The 20,836-nt window shown below is 41.4% G+C and overlaps 1 protein-coding gene across 12 annotated transcripts in view; it reads left to right on the top strand.

Annotated features, from left to right (window-relative positions):
* Positions 1-20,836, top strand: part of APBB2 (amyloid beta precursor protein binding family B member 2) — a 369,643-nt gene that overhangs the window by 169,728 nt on the left and 179,079 nt on the right. For 2 of the 12 annotated variants that reach the window (XM_032334148.1, XM_032334147.1), the window contains one exon: positions 8,158-8,226. The exons of the other annotated variants lie outside the window; for them this stretch is intronic. In XM_032334148.1, the coding sequence (XP_032190039.1) occupies positions 8,208-8,226 (19 nt within the window). In that variant the 5' untranslated portion in view covers positions 8,158-8,207. The remainder of the gene's footprint in view (positions 1-8,157; positions 8,227-20,836) is intronic. 12 annotated transcript variants of the gene reach the window in all.

Below are 20,836 nucleotides of genomic sequence, written 5' to 3'. Positions count from 1 at the left end.
TTTTCAAAGTAAGTTTGACTGTTGTGGAGTCATCTCATGTCACTGCTCCAAATTATAGATCTGAAAATACAGATTAAATTCTTTAGGGGAAAATAGTTAAAACCTTAAAGGATGAACAGATCAGTATGAATCGGAAGCTAGGTCTCATCCTGGAGTGTGATGTCTACTTTAAAAGTACTTATCAACTAATAACAACCCTGTAGATTTTCAAGAGGGTAAGGCGACAGCTTTTTGACAGCCCTTCCTATGCATGGCAGGTTATAATAATGATTTCAGGAATGGCAGGAAGAAAGATCCCATTGTAATTTAGTTCTTTGCTCCATTCTTGGACTTAGTTTATTATTTGTGAACATTTTCGGGGCGCTGAACGGGACAGGAAAAAAAGAAGGAAGATGTGCGCCACCAGAGTTTATCGAGTACTTCTGATGGGTATGCAGCGATCTCTAGGACACCTCACTTTCCTTCAGAAAGCTTACAACCTCGTTGAGAAAACAGGTCATATGTGTTGGAGAAAATGGAGAAAATAGTATGTGCCAGGCTATAAGCAAAGCAAGCAAGCCTATTGTATCTCATTTGATCCTCATAAGTGTCGGATGGCTGGTAATCATGATTTGCAGTTGAATAAAATGTGCCTCAGACATTAAGTATTGGTTCAATCTTCTACAGGTCCTCAGTGTCCTATGAATTAGGAAGTGGAGAGAGCACTCGGGACTGATGTTACAACTTTCAAAGCAGGGGGCTTGGAAGCCTCTAGAACACCCCTTAGGGAATGTGGAAGGGGACCCACTACTGGCCTACTTGGGCTTTCTGGGTGGAGACCAGGGATGATAGGTGTCTTGCAATACCCAGGACAACCCTATATAACGAAGAATGTCTTCTTCTGCGAAGCTTGTAAACACCCTACCAGATATTCATGTAGGCAAACAGCATGTTTGGAGTCATCTGAGGCCACAAGCCCTAAACATAAAGTTTTTTTTTTTTTTAAAGATTTTATTTATTTATTTGACAGAGAGAGATCACAAGTAGGCAGAGAGGCAGGCAGAGAGAGAGAGAGAGGGAAGCAGGCTCCCCGCTGAGCAGAGAGCCCCACGCGGGACTCGATCCCAGGACCCTGAGATCATGACCCGAGCCGAAGGCAGCGGCCCAACCCACTGAGCCACCCAGGCGCCCCAACGTAAAGTATTTTTTATGGCTTTAATATACACTGTTTCTTTCAGAAGTGGAAAACTTCTCTAATTTTAAGATAACGTGTATTTAACATTTTTGGGGAATTTTCTTAACATTGTTCAGCGTTTTGAAATTGCTGTTCTTGACAGCAGTGCAAATCACGATTTCTGGCTTGACAACACAACACGTGCCTGGGTGACTTTGCATTTATGGTTGTTGCCTTCTCAGTGAATCTCCCCGTAGATGCAGGCGTCTGTGGACTGTTTGTTATGACAAACAGTGTAGATCTGTCCAAAGATTTGCTTATTGAAATGTATCTCTCCTTTTATTTCTCCTTTTCTGAAATTTACCTATATAGATAAGTTGTTTATCTCTGAATTTCACTCAAAATAGTAAGGAGATGTTATAAAAATACTTGTTATAGCAAGGGAGTGTTGTTTCTGATAGGATTACACTGGGTTCGATTTTTCGGGAAAGTAACTATTTGAAGGCAATGAAGGTTTTAAGTAAGTGAGTGATTCTAGAGTCTAATTAATTGGGTATTAGAGTGTCAGTGCTGAAAGCACTTTATTTTGGAGGTTTTGGGATAAAGCTGTGATTGTGAACACAGCAGCATTTATCTGCTGTTATGAAACTAGGATACCTCTGGGACGAGGTGTCAGGAGGAATAAGACCAAGGCAGAGCCAGGAGTTGTGGAACTGCAAGAAGGTTGTATAACTAAAGATCTAAAGAGGGAGTGGACAGAACAGAGAGTGAGGCAAACTGAGAAGAATTGGTTAGACTTTTGGGGGACTATTCAAGAAAGACAGGTAAAGTAAAATTCCTTGATTTTTAATTATTTTCCTTGTCCCTCTTTGCACAGAAGTTCTCATCACAGGAACAAAAATTTTGTGACTGTGTCTGTTGATAGATGTTAACTGGACTTATTGTGGTGATCATTTTGCAGTAAGACATATTTTGATTCATGACATTGTACAACTGAAACTAATATTATTTTATGTGAATTATTACCTCAATGAAAAATAATAAAGTAAAAATAATTGAAGCAGCTCCTTCTTCAAGGAATTTGCCCTCTGTTAGGAAAAAAGATAAAAATAAAAACTTAATGTCATGTGTTAAGTATAATAATAGAAATACATTCAAAGTTTAGTGTGGGATAATGTGATTGAAATAATTAGGTAGAAGTGGCTGGGTGGCTCAGTCGGTTAAACCTTCAGCTCAGGTCTTGATCCCAGAGTCCTAGGATGGAGTCCCACCTTGTTGGGCTCCCTGCTCAGCGGGGAGTCTGCTTCTCTCTCTCCCTCTGCCCCCGCACCCCACACGTGCTCACGTGCTCTCTCTCTCTCTTTTTCTTGCGCTCTCTCTCTCCAATAAGTAAATTTGACAGAGATCACAAGTAGACAGAGAGGCAGGCAGAGAGAGAGGGGGGGAGGCAGGCTCCCCGCTGAGCAGAGAGCACAATGTAGGGCTTGATCCCAGGACCCTGGGATCATGACCTGAGCCGAAGGCAGAGGCTTTAACCCACTGAGCCACCCAGGTGCCCCTAAATAAAATCTTTAAAAAAATAATTCGGTAATTCAAAGAAAATCTTATCAAGGGCACAGTACTTGAGCTGTATCTAAATGGATGAACGCATGTGAGTTTTCATCTATTTCTTGGAAAAAGAATTACACACAACTGTAGCTTACTCGGGAATAGTTTCTCAACCTTACAGTCAAAAGATCAGGCAGTGAGAGTGGGAGAAGATTCCAGTTTTGTGCAGGGTTGCTGAAAGCCCGCTATGCCCTCCATTGCAGATGGTGACCAAGTAGAGCAGTGTCCTCTCTGCGTAGAACTTTCTCGTCCCTCAGACCAGGGATGGTAACTTGCTCCTGCCACTGCTGGAGTCTGCATTATCCCTTGTGGATTTCCTACTGCCAACCTTTTTTTTTGTTGTTGATAGTCCCTAATTAAACACACCTTAATTTGATTGTGTCATCTGTTTCCTACTTGAAACCTTATGGGTACAGTGTGCAATTGCATACTGAGAAAATGGCAAAACACACAATAACAATAAGAAGAAAGTGTCTTTATTCTAAATTATAAATATAATATCACAAATAAAAAGAATAATCAGTACACATCGGGCCTTATTATAGTGAGATGTAGCATTCTTGGTCAGGGACATATCATATTGAGAGAAATAAAGCCATTGAGGTTTTGATGGTTAAAATAGAAAAAATTGAATTGATAATGTGTAAAATTTTGTATTTACATATTTATATCCAACGGGGAAAAAAGGCACAAAGGTTCTTATACCGAACCAGATACAAGTGGGAATTTAATTTATTTATGGGCTTATTCATTTGTTTAGGAGTGCGCACGTGATTTCTGCTTGGAGATGCTCTTCTGTGGTTCTGCTCGACATTTAATGAGCTTTAATGGCATTACCACAAGGCATAGAAGCATTAATTTTCATTAATGGGACACAGGAAAATGCTGCTGGAAGGAAACTATTGTTACTAGATTATTTCATTGACACAGTTTTTATGCTTTGTTTTAAAATCAGCTGTTAGATCAGGATCTCAGGGTCCTGAGATCAAGCCCCGTGTGGGCTCCGTGCTCAGTGCAGGGTCTGCTTGAGATTCTCTCCTTCCCTCGTATGCTTTCTCAATCTCTCAAATAAATAAATAAATAATATCTTTATTAAAAAAAATAAAACAAAATCACAACTATAGTCTCAGGGCATCTGGTTGGCTCAGTTGGTTAGGCATCTGACTCTTGATTTCAGTTCAGGTCATGACCTCAGGGTCATGGGATCGAGCCCCCGTTGGGCTCTGCGCTCAGTGGGGAGTTTGCTGAAGATGCTTTCTCCCCTCCCCCTGCTTTTCCCCCACTTATATTCTCTCTCTCTCAAAAATAAATAAATAAATCTTAAAGAAAATAAAATCACAGCTGTATTCTTAACATGGAGCTTGTAGTGGCCTGTGTGAGTCTCTGGCGTCTTTGAACTCAGTTTGTGGTTTCATGGAAACATGTACCTGTTCTGATACTGACCGACCTTTTCCAGCTTTACAGCTGGGGGAGCGTCTCTGCCTGTCTTTGCTTTTATGGAAAAGGTAGATAATATTTTGATGAGGGTAAAGTTTCAGAGTCTGTCTGCATTCCCTTGATCAGCGGTTCTCCAACAGAAAAGTAATGAGCCACCAATGTTATCTGAAATTTTTTAGTAACCACATTATCAAAAAAAAAGTGAAATTAATTCAACAGTATGTTTTATCTAACTCTGTATATCCAAAATAGTATCATTTCAACATGTAATCAATGTTTTAAAATTATTAATGAGAGATTTTACTTTTTTTTCATGCAAAGTATTTAAAGTCCGTGTGGTTTATGCTTCTAGCACTCAATGTACATGCAGAATTTTCAATAGAAATATTGGATCTCTATTTAGATTTCATAAAATGTGTTATTGAAAAAGTAGCTTCACCTACCCAAGAAGTTTTTTTTAACAATCAAGTATCAGTTTATAAATTTAGATTTACTTTTTATATAAATTTAGGTTTAAATTAATTATAATGAAATAAAATGAGAAATTCTGTTCCTTGGTTGTACTAGTCACTCAGGTGTTCGTTAGCTCCATTTGCTCCTCGTGGCTGCCATATTGGACTGCATGGCTACAGATTATTTTATTATTATTATTATTTTATTTTATTATTTTTTTAAGCTTTACTGATTTATTTGAGAGAAAGAAAAGGAGCATGGGTGTGTGGCGGGGAGGGCCAGAGGGAGAGGAAGAGAGGGAATCTCTAGTAGATTCTCCACAGAGTGGAGAGCCCAACTTGGGGCTCGATACCACAACCCTGAGATCATGACCTGAGCCAAAATCAAGAGTCCCATGCTTACCTGACCAAGCCACCCAGGTACCTCAGCCACAGATTATTCTTAAAACCATAGGTTGCTTTTGTATTTCTCAGGTTACTTTTTTTTTTTTTTAAGCATTCTATTTATTTATTTGACAGAGAGAGAGAGAGAGAGAGAGAAAGCAAGCAAGAGAGAAAACACAAGCAGGAGGAATGGGAGAGGAAAAAGCAGGCTCCCCACTGAGCAGAGAGCCCAGTGTGGGGGCTCGATCCCAGAACCCTGGGATCATGACCTGAGCCGAAGGCAGATGCTTAATGCTTGGGTCACCCAGGCACCCTCCAGGTTACTTTTTATGTAGAAGTAGTCCATGCCTCAAAGTCCTTAGAAACTTTATCAGATTAGGTTTATTCATCAAGGGAGATAAATGCCTAGGGGAAAATAGCTCTGCATGTTTGTGCTTTATTCCTGGAGCCGTCTTGCACAGAGTAGGTGTTTAATAAATGTTTACCTCGCTAAATCCTGTTTAGTCCTCAAATTGCAACTTAAATTGCACTTTCTCCAGGAAATAAGTGTCTCCTGACTCTCTCGTCTATCCCGTGTTGATTCATTCCATTTTCTCAGAAAACTGAGTTCTTTTCCTCCAGGTCATAGCCCCGTATACACTGAGATGAATAATTTTGTGATTAATGTCCATCTTCCTGGTAGCCTGTCTATAAGTTCCATGAGAAGGGGGAATGTGTTTGGTTCACTAAAGTGTCCCCTGCTCCCTTGCATCACACATGGTGTGTGTGGAATAAGTATTGGTCAGATAATAATAGCACAGGGCCATTTAGAATAGGAAGCAATTAGCCAAAATGTCAATTCATAACTTCATAGAAGTTGGAGTTTCTTTCATGCTGGGGAGAAGGAATTTTAATTTTTTTTTTTTTAAGATTAGATGCTCTGAAAAATTAGATTCTTAGTGTTTGTTCAAGTCTTTTTACTCCTATAAGTATGCCTCTTAGCTTTCTCTCTGTTTATTAATGTTCATTGCCTCGAAATAGCTATTACATCACATCTAGCTCTGCTTATAACTTAAGGTATGCTGAAGACAAAAACTTAAAAAAAAAAGAAAAAAACACCTGAATTTTAAAATACTTTTCAGGAGCTGAGAAGGGAATAGGAAAAAGACAAAGGTGAATAGAGGAAGCATCTTTTGCTGTTTCAGGGCAATTTAAAATAAACCCACCCTTTTAATTATAGCAGAGTAATGAGCCTTACCCACAATATGTGGAAATATAATTAAAAATGTATTGTGGGTCAGTAGACCAAGCTGTCGGGTCATTATCGGAATCATAAAGTTGGGAGTAATGCCCATTAAAGGTACTAGTTTGGAAAGATTAGAAAAGAATTTAGTCTCCACAAATATGAAGCTAAGCAATTTGAATAATGCTTTAGAAAACTGCCAACATTTGACTTAAAAAAAAAAACAAAAACAAAAAAAAACTTCTGGGGCACCTGGGTGGCTCAGTGGGTTAAAGCCTCTGCCTTCAGCTCAGGTCATGATCCCAGGGTCCTGGGATCGAGCCGCACATCGGGCTGTCTGCTCTGTAGGGAGCCTGCTTCCTCCTCTCTCTCTCTGTCTGCTTCTCTGCCTACTTGTGATCTTTGTCAAATAAATAAATAAAATCTTAAAAAAATAATAAATTTTTTTAAAAAATAAAAAAACTTCTCCTATAACTATAATAAACACACAGAATTATGCACATGAGGGTACCACTTGATGAATAAATAAAATCTTTAAAAAAATAAATTCTATGTGCATTTGTGTGTGTGTATGCAGTCACGTGCATGCTTTTAAAAATTGTACTCAAATTTGATTTTGCCCTGCTGTCCATGTTACTCAACACTTAGTGATATGTTGTAAAGCCCTTTTCATATCAGCTCGTGTAGATCCACAATGTTTTTCCTAATAATGCACAATACTCCATTGTATGGAGGTATCATAATTTAATGAATTAGCTGTCCACTGAGGAACAGTTAGTTACTGATCTTTTGCTTTTAGAACAAGAGTCCATGTAGGTTTAGATCTAAAATAAATTCTCAGAAATGGAATTGCTGGGATGCCTAGTGGCTCAGCCTATTAAGCATCTGTCTGCCTTTGGTTCAGGTCATGATCCCAGGACCTTAGGATTGAGTACCATATCAGGCTCCGTGCTCAGTGGGAAGCCTGCTTCTCCCTCTACCTGCCCCTCTTTCTGTATGTGTGTGCTCTCTGTCAAATAAATAAATAAGATCTTAAAAAAAAAAAAAGGGAATTGCTGAGTAGTGGGGGTCTATGCATTTTAAATTTGCTCAGATGTTTCTAAATGGCTCTTGAAAAAGTTTTGCCAGCTTTTACTCCCATTAGCAAGTTTTGAAAATTCCTATTTCCAGTGTTGTTGCTTTCAGTTATGTGCTATTAAGCTTGTTAATCTCTGCAGTCTGGTAGAGGAAAACAGCGAGTTGTTATTTAAATTTGCGTTTTCTGTAGTTTTGACTAAGGTTAGTTATTTATATGTTTGTTGGACATTTGCGTTTCTCTTGGGACTTGTCCTGCCCTTTGCTCATTTTCCTACAGGCTTGTTCATATTTTTCTTAATAACGTCAAGGAAATTCTTCATAACTTCAAGGAGTTCTTTCTATATAAATGAAATTAACCACTTTATGTCCTTGTAATGTTAATTTTTTTTTAGTTTGTTTTTTTGTCTTTACTGTGTTTATAGTCATTTTGTATTCCCAAACAGAATGTTTGCTTTTTTATGTGGTGAAATGTACCAGTTTTTTCCTCACTGCCTTCTGAATTGTGCTTTTAATGAGAAAAAGCATTGGAAAGTTGAGACACATAGATAAATAACAAGACAAAGACAGACAGATAACTGCAGCCTGGCAGGGGGGAAAAAAAAATCTCAAGAAATGTTTGTGGGAAATGTGGTTAAGCAGAAATTCAAGTTTCAGTCAAATGTGTTTTTACCAACTATAAATAAACAAAAATTTGGATATTATCTGCCAAAAATTGTTTCACATTTTTGACAGCTTTTGGAAGAATTGTCAATACTATGCTTTTTTTTTTTCTTGTATGCTTTGTTATTTGGGATTTTAATTTTTCCAATGATCCCTCTTTTCAGATTTCAAATTATAACCTAGTTCCTGCACCACAGCTGGAGTCCCGTGACCCATGTCAGAAGTACTTCCAGGTCAGACCCACTTCCGCATGTTTCAATGCAGAGAAGCAGTTGAATATTAAAACTTGAACAAATAGATACGATGGATGATTGTTCGGATGTTAAACATGGTTTGATAAAATGACATGTTTTTGCTTGTTCATTAATGTATTAGAAAAGGAGATGGTTAAAATAAGATCGAAAAATCCATTGGACTTACGTGTATTTGTGTAATAATTGCATGACTCTAGTAATAGCATAATGTAAAAATATTTTAGTTGATTATAACAGGAAACTAAAGCTATGTCAGATTTGGCCATCGGGTATTGCCTATGGTAGCCTGTAAATACTTACGTATGGACAATGAGGTGTTGTTGGTGGTGAGTCTCCATAAACAGCATCTTCGCCATTGTTGGGTTTGTCTAGAGTCGAACTCCCCAGGTCAGTATTCTCCCGGATACTGATACTGATACTTAGGCCTGAAGGAAACCACCTTAATTTTATTGTACATCCCTCTATTTGTGTCAGGCTGGATGCTAGACCATACACGATGTGGTGTGGGATTTACTTCTTTGCCTCCCAGTAATATAACGAGGAAGAAGTAATTGCAGTAACATTTTGAATTAAACACAGGGTAGGACTGCAAATCAAAGAGGAATCTGGGGGAATCCATATTTTGTTAGGGTACAAACCACGAAGCAAATTCTGAGTTTTTACATAAGTAGATTTAAGCCACGGACAAATAGGTATTAAAGTCTCTTAGGTCTGTCTTTAAACTCTGGAAGTATGACCAAGCTGTTTTCGCCTTTATGTAATATTTCATGTTCTGTTTCAACAGAAAACTAAATAAAACATAATAGAATAAACACTAAGCTCAGTAGAGATATATGAACCACAGGTAATACGTTTTTTATTCAAAACAGCCAATAACAATGTGACAAACCTAAATTCACACAGGAAAATCAGGAACTTAGAGCTGATTCTCAAAGGCCTGTCAGGCAATAGATTTTCTTTGTAAATACATATTTGAACAGGCATATTAATTTTGGTAAATCAAGGCAAAGATGTGTGTCCCTTTAAAAAAGGACAGTTTAAATTGTTGCGAATGATTCCTTTTAGGAACTCTTTAGCATTTAAAATTTTTTAATACATGGCAAGATTGGCTCTGTATAGAAACTGTCAGAACAAAGCTGGCAAGTGTGTAAAATGTGTTTTCCTCTCCATGGAAGTGAACTGATCAAATAGCTTCTCGGAATTTCTTACTGTTACTTATATTGTATTATGCTAATGTATTCCTACTTCCTAATGGTACTCAAGTTGCTTTTATTTGCTGGTAGGTGTATGAGAGATAATGACACTCTTATCCAGCAGGGTTTTCCAATGACAGTTACTACTATCATATATAAGTCTAGGATGTGACACATTTAACAAGGAAAGCAGTATTCTTAATTCAGTGGAGTGTATATTCCAATCATTTTTTACTTGAAAATTCAGGTGACAGCTAGTGCAGCAGAGTCGGGACCAATAACTAAGGTCAGGTAGCCTCCGTACCCCTTTTCAACTCCTGGGAGCTGGGACTAGAGGGAGCCCTTTAAAAAGCAAACATACCCCAGAACATATACCATTATCCGCCTGAACCTTTCAGGTTCAACTCACGAGTCCCTTCCAAGCAGGTCTCTCAGCCCATGGCATAGTCTGGCAGTCACCCTGTTTCAAGGATTCTGTCATTGTTTTAGATTCCCTGTGGGAACTGATGTGAGGCCCACTTCTCAGTTACTCAAGACAACCTGTGTCATCACTTGATTGCTCAACCTGCTTTTTCTCACCTAAACCGGTATTCTCAAGCTTGATCATTTGACTGTATTTGTCAGACTTGTTCATAAACATCTAAAGCTGTCTTTAAAACATACATTAATCTTCCAAAGACATTAAAGCTCTTCCAAACAATGGAAATGGCTTAGAAATTGAGCACAGAAAACATCCTTGGAATAAGCACATATTGTCCCAAGCTTTGAAGGTCTTTATTCTTATTTGGATATACAAATCCCGACTTGGGTTTCCAAAACAGCTTATCTTCCCATTTGCCACAGGGGATTTGGGGACGCCAGGCTTCCTCACCTGGCATGCTTTCTCATCCTGGCCCACCGGTGGACTCCAGCCTACCCTTTAAGGCCCAGCTCAGCTGTGCTTTTTCAGGGTGCCTCTTTCCTCATCCCAAATGCCTTTTTCTCTTAAGATTCTGCCTACTTGAACCATGGCGAGTTTGTTTAATAACTGTTCCTTCTCATTGCCCACTCTGACTGTTCCTTTCTTCTTCTTCTTCTTCTTTTTTTTTAAAAGATTTTATTTATTTATTTGACACAGAGAGAGAGAGACAGAGAGCAAGTGAGCACAAGCAGGGGGAGTCTCAGAGGGAGAGGGGGAAGCAGGCTTCTGACTGGGCAAGGAGCCTGATGCGGGGCTCGATCCCAGCACCCTGGGATCACGACCTGAGCCGAAGGTAGACGCTTTTCTGACTGAGCCACCCAGCTGCCCCTCTGACTGAATATCTTGAAGAAAAATATCTGGTACTTCTCTGTCGTGTCTCCTCATCTCCCCTTGGGATGATTAAAAAGCCAGTCCTCAGGCAGTTAAGTTCAGTGGGCATGAGAAACCCTTAGGTGGGTGACACCTAGCTGTTGAAATCACCCTTATCCCCTAAAGCCTGGAGAAGTTGCCCTGTGACTCAGCTGTGTGAAGCTGCTCCTTTGGCTTTAGAAACTAACCAAGGTTAGGGGCGCCAGGGTGGCTCAGTTGGATGAGTGTCTAGTTCTTGGTTTTGGCTCAGGTCATGATCTCAGGGTCCTGGGATCACGCCCCATGGCAAGCTCTGCGCTCAGTAGCGAGTGTGTTTGAGGATTCTTCCCTGTCTCTCCCTCTGCCTCTACACTCCCTGCCAGCCCCGTCACAAGCATGCTCTCTCTTTATCACTTTCTCTCTCTCCAAAATAAATAAAGAAATCTTTAAAAAAAAAAAAAAAAAGAAAGAAACTTCCAAGGTTCTAATGCTGTGATCTCTCCGCCTCAATGACCCATAACCTTTGCCTCTTTTGTTCAGAGAGAAGTTCTTATCATTTTTGTCACATTGAGAGTTTACTTTCATGGGTAATTTCAGGAAACCAGCCTTCTTTTGCCTCTCCTTCCTAAAAGAAAAAAAAATCTGAGTTATTTCATTTCCTTCATACTTTGAGGTCTAGTTCAAAAGGCAACATTCCTCAGGGTAGAAGCTGGGCTGTTAACTCCTCAGTGGAAATAAAACTGTGTAGCAGAGAACTGAAAATGAAGAAACTGTCAAGTTTCACCGACGAGCAGGGCAAACGTGGAGCTTCCCTGGGCCATTTGTCAATTTCTGATTTTGTCAACGTGTCACTGGAGCACATGGAGAGCAGCAGTGTGTAGAAAGAAGAGTTTCCTGTCGTTCATGACAAAAATTTTCCTTTGACAGATGCCTAGAGGTCTCAGAAAAGAGAAACCGAGGGGGCAGGTTTAACTACAGCTTCCAGCATGGGTTTCTATTAGGATGTCATTCGAATTACGGGATTCTGTCTCCGTGCTGGGATCTTTGCAACTCTAGGTGTCTGGAAAGCCTGGTTAGTCATGGACTTTAAGTAACCCTGGCTTACTTCATTTTGTTTAGGCCTCACAAAAAATACTCCATTTATTAACAAAGCCCTTTTTTTTTTTTTCAGTTGCTGGAAGGAGAAGACTCAGTTTAAAGTAATTTAAGCCCCCGTAAAAAATCAGTTGACTTTAACAGCCAAGAAGCCTAGGGGTATCCCATTTCAGGTGTGGCTTGTTTTAGGGATTCCAACAACGTCATTAGAATTTCTTCCTCCCTTTCTGTCTCATAGATCTACTTGCTCATTGGTCCTTGCTAATGCTAGTTGCCTCTTCATGGTGACCCTTCGAAGTTCTAGGATCTTCTAATTCAAGAACAAGAGAAAAGAGAGCACCCCTTTTCTGATCATTCCACCAACAGTCTTAGGACTGGCTTTGTGTGGGTCACCTGCTTTTCCTTGAGCGGGTCACCACAGCCATGGGGATTTGCTGTTCTGACTGGCTGGGCCTGGGCCCTGTCCTCCACAAAGCAAGGGGCAGTGTCATCTCCACCTGAAACATATGGGCTGAACCCCTAGAATGTAAGCTGCACACGAGTAGGTGTTTTTCTTTTGTCAGTTTTGCCCACTGCTAAACCTTTGCAGTTAGAAGGCAGCTAGAAGGCTTTTGCATGGCCATGCACACCAGAGAATCTGTTGAATGAAGGAATGAGAGTGTAGAAAGGTTGATTCCCCAAGAAAAATTGTGGGGCTGCTACTGGTTAAAGAGGAAATGCATGCCGGGCTATAACAGCTGTTTCCCTATGGGCGTGCAGGAGAGTGATGGTTATAGGAATACTAGCTCTTGTGACACTCTCAACTTATATCATCTCTGCAATAGATATCAGTCTTCCTGCATTGATGTTGGGGCTTGATAACAGCATGACAAGCAGCTGTAGAGGTAATGGCCAAGTCTTGAGGGCCCATCTCACCACCAGAAATCCAAGAGCAGAACCCCCTCTGTGCTATAAAGACTCTCGGGGTCACCAGCATTTGCTTACCCATTCCTCATTCATTTTGCTTATTTTGTGTACTGTCATATTCTTGGCCTTGAGAAGAGCAGCTAGCACATAGCAGATGCTCAGTGGCTATTTAGTTAATGAATGAGTGGATGGATTAATGAATCAAACATTTATTGAGTACTCTTCTATGCCAGGCTGTGTTGAAAGGCCCTGGAAACTCTGGGAATATAAAAATGAAAGGGAAATGCAAATCGAAATGACAACAAGATGTCACTTCATACCTCTTTGGATGGCTAGCATAAAAAAGACACAACAAGTGTTGGGGAGGATGTGGAGAAATTAGAACCTTTATCCATTGCTGGTAGGAATGTAAAATGGTGCCCCTGCCTTGTAAAACCACTTGCAGGTCCTCGAAAGGTCATATGTATTTAATTATATAACCTTATGTATAATATTATGTAACCATATAAATACATATAACTGTATGTATTTCATTATATAACCAAATATATTATATACATGTGATATATATTATATTAATTACATATATAATTAGCAATTCCGCTCCTAGGTTTCACCCACGAGAATTGAAAACGTACGTTCATGCAAAGGCTTGTATGTGAATGTTCATAGCAGCATGGTTTATAATAGCTAAAACATGGAAACATTCCAGATGTTCATTAACTGATGAACACTTAAATAAAATGTGGTCTGTTGATACCATGGAATATGATATGGCCACAAAAATGAATGAAGTACTGATACATATGACAAAAAGGATGAACCCTGATGATCCACTAAGTGAGGAAAGCCAGTCATAAAAGATCACATGTCCTGTGGTGGTTGTATTTACGTGAAATGTCTAGAATGGGCACTCCGTAAGGACGGAAGGTAGGTTAGTGGTTGCCAGGAGCTTGGGCGTGGGAGGAACAGAGGGTGACTGCTGATGAGCTGAGGGTTTCTTTTTGGGGTGATAATTGCACTCTGCCATTAGACCCTAGTAATGGATGGACAATGCTGAGAATATGCTAAACACCCCCAAACTGTACACTTTTAAAAGTGAGCTGTATGATATGTAAATTATATCTTGATAAAACTGTCCTAAAAAATGAAAAATGAATAGAACAGTCACTGCCCTCAAGGAACTTACAATTTAGAAGGGGAGGTAGATATCTCAGTGTCTGGAAGTGCTGATGGGAACAGCCTGCTACATACCTAGCATGGAACAGGCGGCAGCCATCGTTGTGTATAGGAATCAGAGGAAGGCTAAAGGAATGGGGTTTTGAAGGATTCATAGGCGTTTTCAGGTGGGGTATATAGGGTTGGGGGGGTAGGGGAGATGAGGGCAAAGGACATTCCTAGGCAGGAGAAACAAACTCCTTGTGCAAGGGGAAAAAATTGAGAAGGGGCTTGGCATTGTCAGGTAGGTTGATTGTGGCTGCCTTGTAGATAACAGGGTCGGGGTTGCGGGGTGGAGCGGGGTACAGTGATGGGAGATGTGACTAGAGGGTCAACTGAGACTAGCATAGGGGAATTTGAAGTGGTTGTAGAGTGAGCTTTTGAACGAGTAGATGGTTGACCTGTAGATGGTTTTAAGCAGGAGAGCTCCATGATCAGTTGTTTTCAGAATGATACAGGGCAACACGTGATAGGCTAGGCCACAGAGCTGTTATGCTTGCGGATTTAGAAAGAAACTGATAAGTGATGCAGGTCTGAAAGCAGGAGGGGAGGAGGTGGGAGGGGGAAATGCGATTTGCTAGAGGAACACTTCAAAGAAAACTGAGAGTATTCAGTAGGATAAGAAACTGATGAAGGGCTATCCCTATGCTTCCGGTCTGGGAAATGTAGGGTGGCAATTCCATGAGTTCTTGCTTCGGGTCTTGCCCACGTGTCAGTGGATTTAACTCCATCCCCCTAATTTATAGGGAGTATTAGACCAAGTGGTCTTTGATCTCAAATCTATAGTAAGATCATGGGAGGCAAAGATAAGTGGAAGTGGCTTGAATGCCCCAACTTCTGAGCCTCCATATAGTACTAGTATTGGGAAAAGCAGGCTAAACTGTCTTCCATGGAGAAGAGTGAAAGCAAAAGTTGGGTGAGGGGGACTGGTCCTCGGGCAGAAGAGGACGATAGCCGTCCTTTCATTTTTGTAGCCACAGAGAATTAGTTTTTCTCCAGAATTGTTAGTTTTTATATTATTGTTGTATCGCTCTTTCCCATCATATATGATTCTCTTCTGTTCATTGTTACTAACGATACTGGGGGTAAATACGAGGAAGGAGGGGAACAGAGGAAGGCCTGGAATTGGGTGTTGGGGAGCACGGCGGTGACAGGAGCCTTGTGCCGTGTGCACCAGAGCTGTTCATTGCAGAGCTTGGAAAACTTGGAGCTGGTAGGATGACAGCTGATGAGAAATCAGGTCTGGTAGAGAAGTATACCAGTCTGTTCTGGGTCACAGCGCATGTACTTTTGACTCGAAATAGCCTTTTCTTCTTCAGGGAGTTATGGCAGAATTGAACAAGAATGTTCTTGAGCCAAGACCAAGGAGCAAAAGAAATCAGTCTGGATAGTATCTTGAAAGATTTTATTTTAACTCTTGCTCAGATGCTACATGGGATAAAAGCTTGAGAAAAGCTAGACTTTTAATATAAACATTTCTTGAGATGTTAACGAAACACCTTTTTTTGGTCCCATTGTATTCAATGATTTATTCTACAGACATGCATGGAGTACCTACTGTATGCTGTGCTCCTGTTCTGGTCACTGGAGGTCAGAGTCTAATGGGAAACTCCAACAGGGCAAAAATAACACAATGGGGATGTTGCTGTCATAGAGATGAGTGTAGGAAGGTTTGGGAATATAGAAGAAGGAGCCCTGGAATCTGCCTGGAGAGGCAAGAAGACAGTTCAAAACTGGGTGATACCTACCTTGAATCTTAAGGGTGAAATAGAAACTTGCCAGATAGGAGGGCAGGATGCTGAGAAGGTGTGCATAGACAAGGGAGGGGACACGCATGATCAAAGCGTTCCAAGTGCTTCTGAAATCATTATCTGGTTTTAGTGGTTTTTGACCTTGGCCACACATTGGAATCACCCTGATGGGCCCTGGCCCCAGGCTGATTGAATCAGACTCTTTAGGGTGTCTTTAGGAGTGGGCCTTAGCCTTCTGTGCTTTTTAAAAAAGCTCCCCAAAGGATGCATGCTGCTGAGGTTGAAAACCTATCCTTGTTCCTATGACACCTGTTTCTTGACCTTGTGGAGTCCTCAGATCCCTTGGCCTTTTCTTCCCAGCTCTCCATCCCCTTCCCGGCTCCATTCCCTGCCCTCTCTAGGCCATACCCAGAATGCATGCCTCGTCTGTCCCCCCACCTGCCACCGAAATCCTGTCCACCTCTGTTGACTATGTGTTTCCCCTCCCATTCAGTAGGTTGCCTTTTCATTGTGTGGATGGTTTCCTTTAGCTGTGCAGATTTTTTGGGTGGATGCAGTCCCGCTTGTTTATTTTTGCTTTTGTTGCCTTTCCTTTTGGTGTCAAATCCAAAAAACTATTGCCAATACCCATGTCAAGGGGTTTACTGCCTGCGTTTTCTTCTAGAAACTTAACGATTTCAAGTCTTTCATCCATTTTGGGTTAATGTTTGTGTGGGGGTTAAGGGCCGGGCCCACTTTCGTTTTTTTGCATGTGGCTGTCCCATTTTCCCAGCACCCTTTAGTGAAGAGACTGTCCTTTCTCAGTTGTATACTCTTGGCTCCTTTGTCATAAGTTAATTGGACATACATGCATGAGTTTATTTCTGGACTCTCTGGTCCGTTCCATTCATCTGTGTGTCTGTTCTCATGCCATCAAACTTCACATTTCTTTTAGAAGAAGTTTCCAACTCTATGTTTCTCCCACGTGACTATTTCTGGACTTTTGTTCTTCTCCTCCTGTTCCCCTAGCCTGCTTCCCTTGGGGCAAGATTTTCCTTTCACAGAGAAAGTGAAGGCTGCCAGTTCTGCTTTTCCTCGAGTTGGTGTCACTCTCTCCAGCCTTCCTCCCTCTCCGTCCCTCCCTCCTGAAGAAGTGTCCCTTGTCTTGGACAAGGCTGGCTCTCTCGTACCTGCTGTGGTCCCTCATCTCATCACCTGGATTCTCCCTTCTTCATCTGTCCCTCTTCCGTGTTTCCGTTTATCCCTTCTCTGTCGCTCTCTGTGTTTCTGCCTTGTAAGCAATAACACATCACAAAGACTCTTAATCTTTAAAAAAACAAAAATGCCTTCCTATAACCCCAAATCATGGGCTGCTCTCCCCTGCCCCTTTGTTCTTTTTTTTTTTTTTTTTAAGTTTTATTTATTTCTTTGGCAGAGACAGATCACAAGTAGGCAGAGAGGCAGGCAGAGAGAGAGAGAGGAGGAAGCAGGCTCCCTGTCGAGCAGAGAGCCTGATGCGGGGCTCAATCCCAGGACCGTGAGATCATGACCTGAGCTGAAGGCAGAGGCTTCAACCCACGGAGCCACCCAGGTGCCCCCCCCTTTGTTCTTTAGTGAAGTTCTTGATGGTCACTCTGCCCACCTCTGCCCTTCTCCCGAAGCTGTGAGGGGCGGAAGCCGCCCATGTTCTTATCATCAGTCAGTGCTGCTTCATGGAGGCCTGGTCTTCTCGCCCTGGTCAAGAGGTGAATGCCTAGACTCAGTATGATGGCAGTGAGAGGGAAGGACTCCCCCCCGCCCTGTTCCCCGTACTTAAGTCTCCCATGCCCACCTTGTTCCTTCCCTACTGTCTTGATAGGACTATTGACCGTAGCTTTCCAGATGGTCTCCTTGCATGTGTTTGGCTTCCCTTTGATAAATGTCAGAGTCAGACCCTAGTGCCAAATGGGAGACCATGAAGATGGGGCTAGCCCGCCTGTTTGGTTAGGGAGGCACCCTCTGTCTACATCATTCTTCTCTCTCCCTGATGACCTCTGGTGTTTTAATGGCCTCATTTCCATTGCTTCTTTAATACCTTTTCACCAGAGTCATCTTGGAGAACATGCTGGAGGAAAGATGCCCATTCCCTCTGCTACATAAAGGAAGACAGCACACGCGCGTGCGCGCCCACACACGTATCCTCTCCCTCGCTCTCTTTCTCTTTCTCCCTCACCTTCTCTCTCTGTGTCTTTCTCTTCAGCCTTCTCCATTCTTCATTCTGTTGAAGTACTTGATCTTCTCTGCCTCAGGGTCAAGTCCAGTCCCTTGGAGCATGTCTCGTAGGACTCTGCCTGACTCTTCCTCCCCTTTACCGCATCTCCTTTTGCGTTTTGATTTGCGAAGACTCCCCAAATGCGAATCCGGCCTCTCTTACCTTCAGATCCTCTCCAGACTGAGGTGGGAAGACCACTCACTCCCTTGTACCTCCCCAGCTCCCATCCTGGTTGATTTTTATCACATTATTGTGTGTGTGTCTTTAGCAAGGCTGAAAGCACTTAGCAGGTGGGATCTTGTGTGTCTCGGTTTCCCTACTCCCAGCATGATGCCTGGCAAGAAGAAAGTGCTCAGTAGATATGGTGGCCTGCAGTATGGCATGCCAGGCCCTGGGTTAAATGCTGACAGCCGTCTCTCTTAGTTTTCAACAAAACTCAGTGAGGTGAAGATACCGTTACTATCCTGATTTTACAGTTAAGAAATGGACAGTTTAACTAACTTATCTGTTATAACAAGGAATTTGGACTTATTCTTAAGCTTTTGGTCTCCAAAGAAAACAGCTCAATGGAAGATTTAAAGAGACATTGTAAGATTTTCTTTGCATTAAAAAAGAAACAAAAAACCACCTACCTCTACACTGAGGAATTTTTTTCCTATTATTAAACTCTTCTGGACCCAACATCTTTATCCCATCCTGTTGGTCTGTTTGCTTTCTCTGTGTCGGTACAACAGGACTGTTTCTATCACTTGGAGCTAATCAGGTGGTAAATTTGGGGCCCCTGGCAGGCAGCCCTGTGCTCTGTCCCTTGGATGTAAAGGGGTGCGGTTTGTTGACACATTATGGTTATTACTAGACTAAATCCTCGGGCCCGCATTTCTCATTTTAATCCTCCAAACAATCCTGGCAACAAAAATGCCCCATTTTTCAGACAAGGACACTGAAGGTCAGGTGTCCTAGATCACTCAGCTAGTAACTAGCCTGTCTCCCTGACCCCGAGTTCTTTGTTCTTAACGTCGTGGGCACTGCTTCCCATTTTCAGGGGCCTCCTCCTTTGAAACCTTCATCTTTCTAGGAATTTGCTAACTTTTACTTACTTCTTTTGACACCAGATGACCGCTTAGCTGATAGTTAACTCCCCGAGACAACTGTATACTTCATAGCGTTAACTTGGCTGCCTTAGTTCTAGATGTGAACCTTTGATTTAGCTCCCAGGTGATACCATCATTTAATATCGAAAACACATTCAAACTGTGTTCAGGCTTTGATCTACAAAAACAGCACAGACAGAGCTGTTTTGTACAGGATGGTCCTGTTGTTCTAATGTAACCCGCCCAAAACTCCCCTTTGTGATTTCTAGCGCACAGGAGAGTGACAAAGGGCATAGGGAGGACGGTGTGATCTAGAAGAACATGGCTAAAAGTTTTTATAATCTGTCACACCCAGTATATAAAAGCTATTTAATCACCTTGAAATTTTGATGGTATTCTTTCTGAAAATGTTTATGGTTATGAGCAAAGTAAATAAAACTTTCTAATAACATTGCTAGAATATAGTACCTAACATCCTAAAATAGACTGATAGAAGTTTTTTGTTTTTTGTTTTTTGTTTTTTTGGCCAGGTCTTTAAAAAAGCCAAAGATTTCCTACTTTCTTATAGTAATGTCATTCTGAATACCCAAGAGTTTTCTCTTGTGTGCCCATGTTACAAATACGTGTCTCAGGGAAAATTCTGTGGGTTCAAAGTGAGCCCTTTGCTATCAAGTGCTGCTCTTGATTGAGGGTGAATTCTAATCTGTAATACACAGAAGTGGTAGTAATAGTTAAAACAATGTAATTTGTAAAATATGTAGTTATCAGAGCATTGTTTGAAAGGGAGCAACAAACTAAACTCAGTTTTTTATAGGGCTCAAGGCTTATAAAATGAACCCCAGGTGGTTAGTTACATTGCTGGGTAAGCAGGAATCCTGATAAAGAAATGGGGTCTGAAGTTTAAATACTTGGTTTACAGCCCTTAACTGTCTCTGTGGGCGACACTGTCATTGCATTTATGAATGTGGGCCCTGCTTACAGCATTATGTTGCCTACCTTTCTAGAAGTACATGGACTCCCGGAGAGTGGGTGACTCTTTCCTAAAGTAGGCAATCCTGAGTATTTGATAATAGAAAGGAGTACCTCTAAGCTCTCAAATGGAGGAATACTCTTACCTTTCTCTCCTGCGGAGGTCCCTGTTTTGCTTAGGGAGTGGAAGAGGGAGTTGTCACAATACAATTTTAGGAATGTTGGGAGCTGTGCTTTGGTTCATTTGCCGGTGTAAACTCACTGAGGCCTCTGTGGAAGGCAGAGGATCAGATAAGAAAGGGGTCATTCTTTACAGACTGAGAAATGTGAAACCTTAGGAATTCTTGTTGATGAATTTTGTTCCCTTCTAGTCTGAGAAACCTTTCTTTCTTCCAAGCAAGAGACATATGGAATAAATCACTGATGGTATGAGCAATATTTGAGAGAAATGCAATTGTCAGGTGGTTTCCTTGGAGTCCTGCAAGGGCACATGGGGACCGTGAACAGCTGAGTCGGTATTGTAACTCAGTGGAACATGTTCAGACTCCTTTGGGGGCTCTAACCCAGCAGTAGCCTAGGGCTCAAGGCTGCATTATTAGTAATAGTTTTGTGTGTGTGTACGTTCTCCAGTAACTGAGCCATTTCTCCAGAATGTCTCTTTTGTACAAATACTAAGCCCAGGTCAAAAATACTCACAAAGATATTAGCAAACACCAGTGGAGATTTGACTTTTCCGGGCATTCGGAGCACAATTTCTAAACGTGGCTGAGAAAAATTACCTTGGCTGTATGGCGCATCAGTGAACAATGACCTTTCAGGTTAACTAA

The sequence above is a fragment of the Mustela erminea genome, chromosome 2 (genome assembly GCF_009829155.1).
Source record: "Mustela erminea isolate mMusErm1 chromosome 2, mMusErm1.Pri, whole genome shotgun sequence".
NCBI classification, from domain to species: Eukaryota; Metazoa; Chordata; class Mammalia; order Carnivora; family Mustelidae; genus Mustela; species Mustela erminea.
This window is presented reverse-complemented; position numbering and strand designations above follow the sequence as displayed.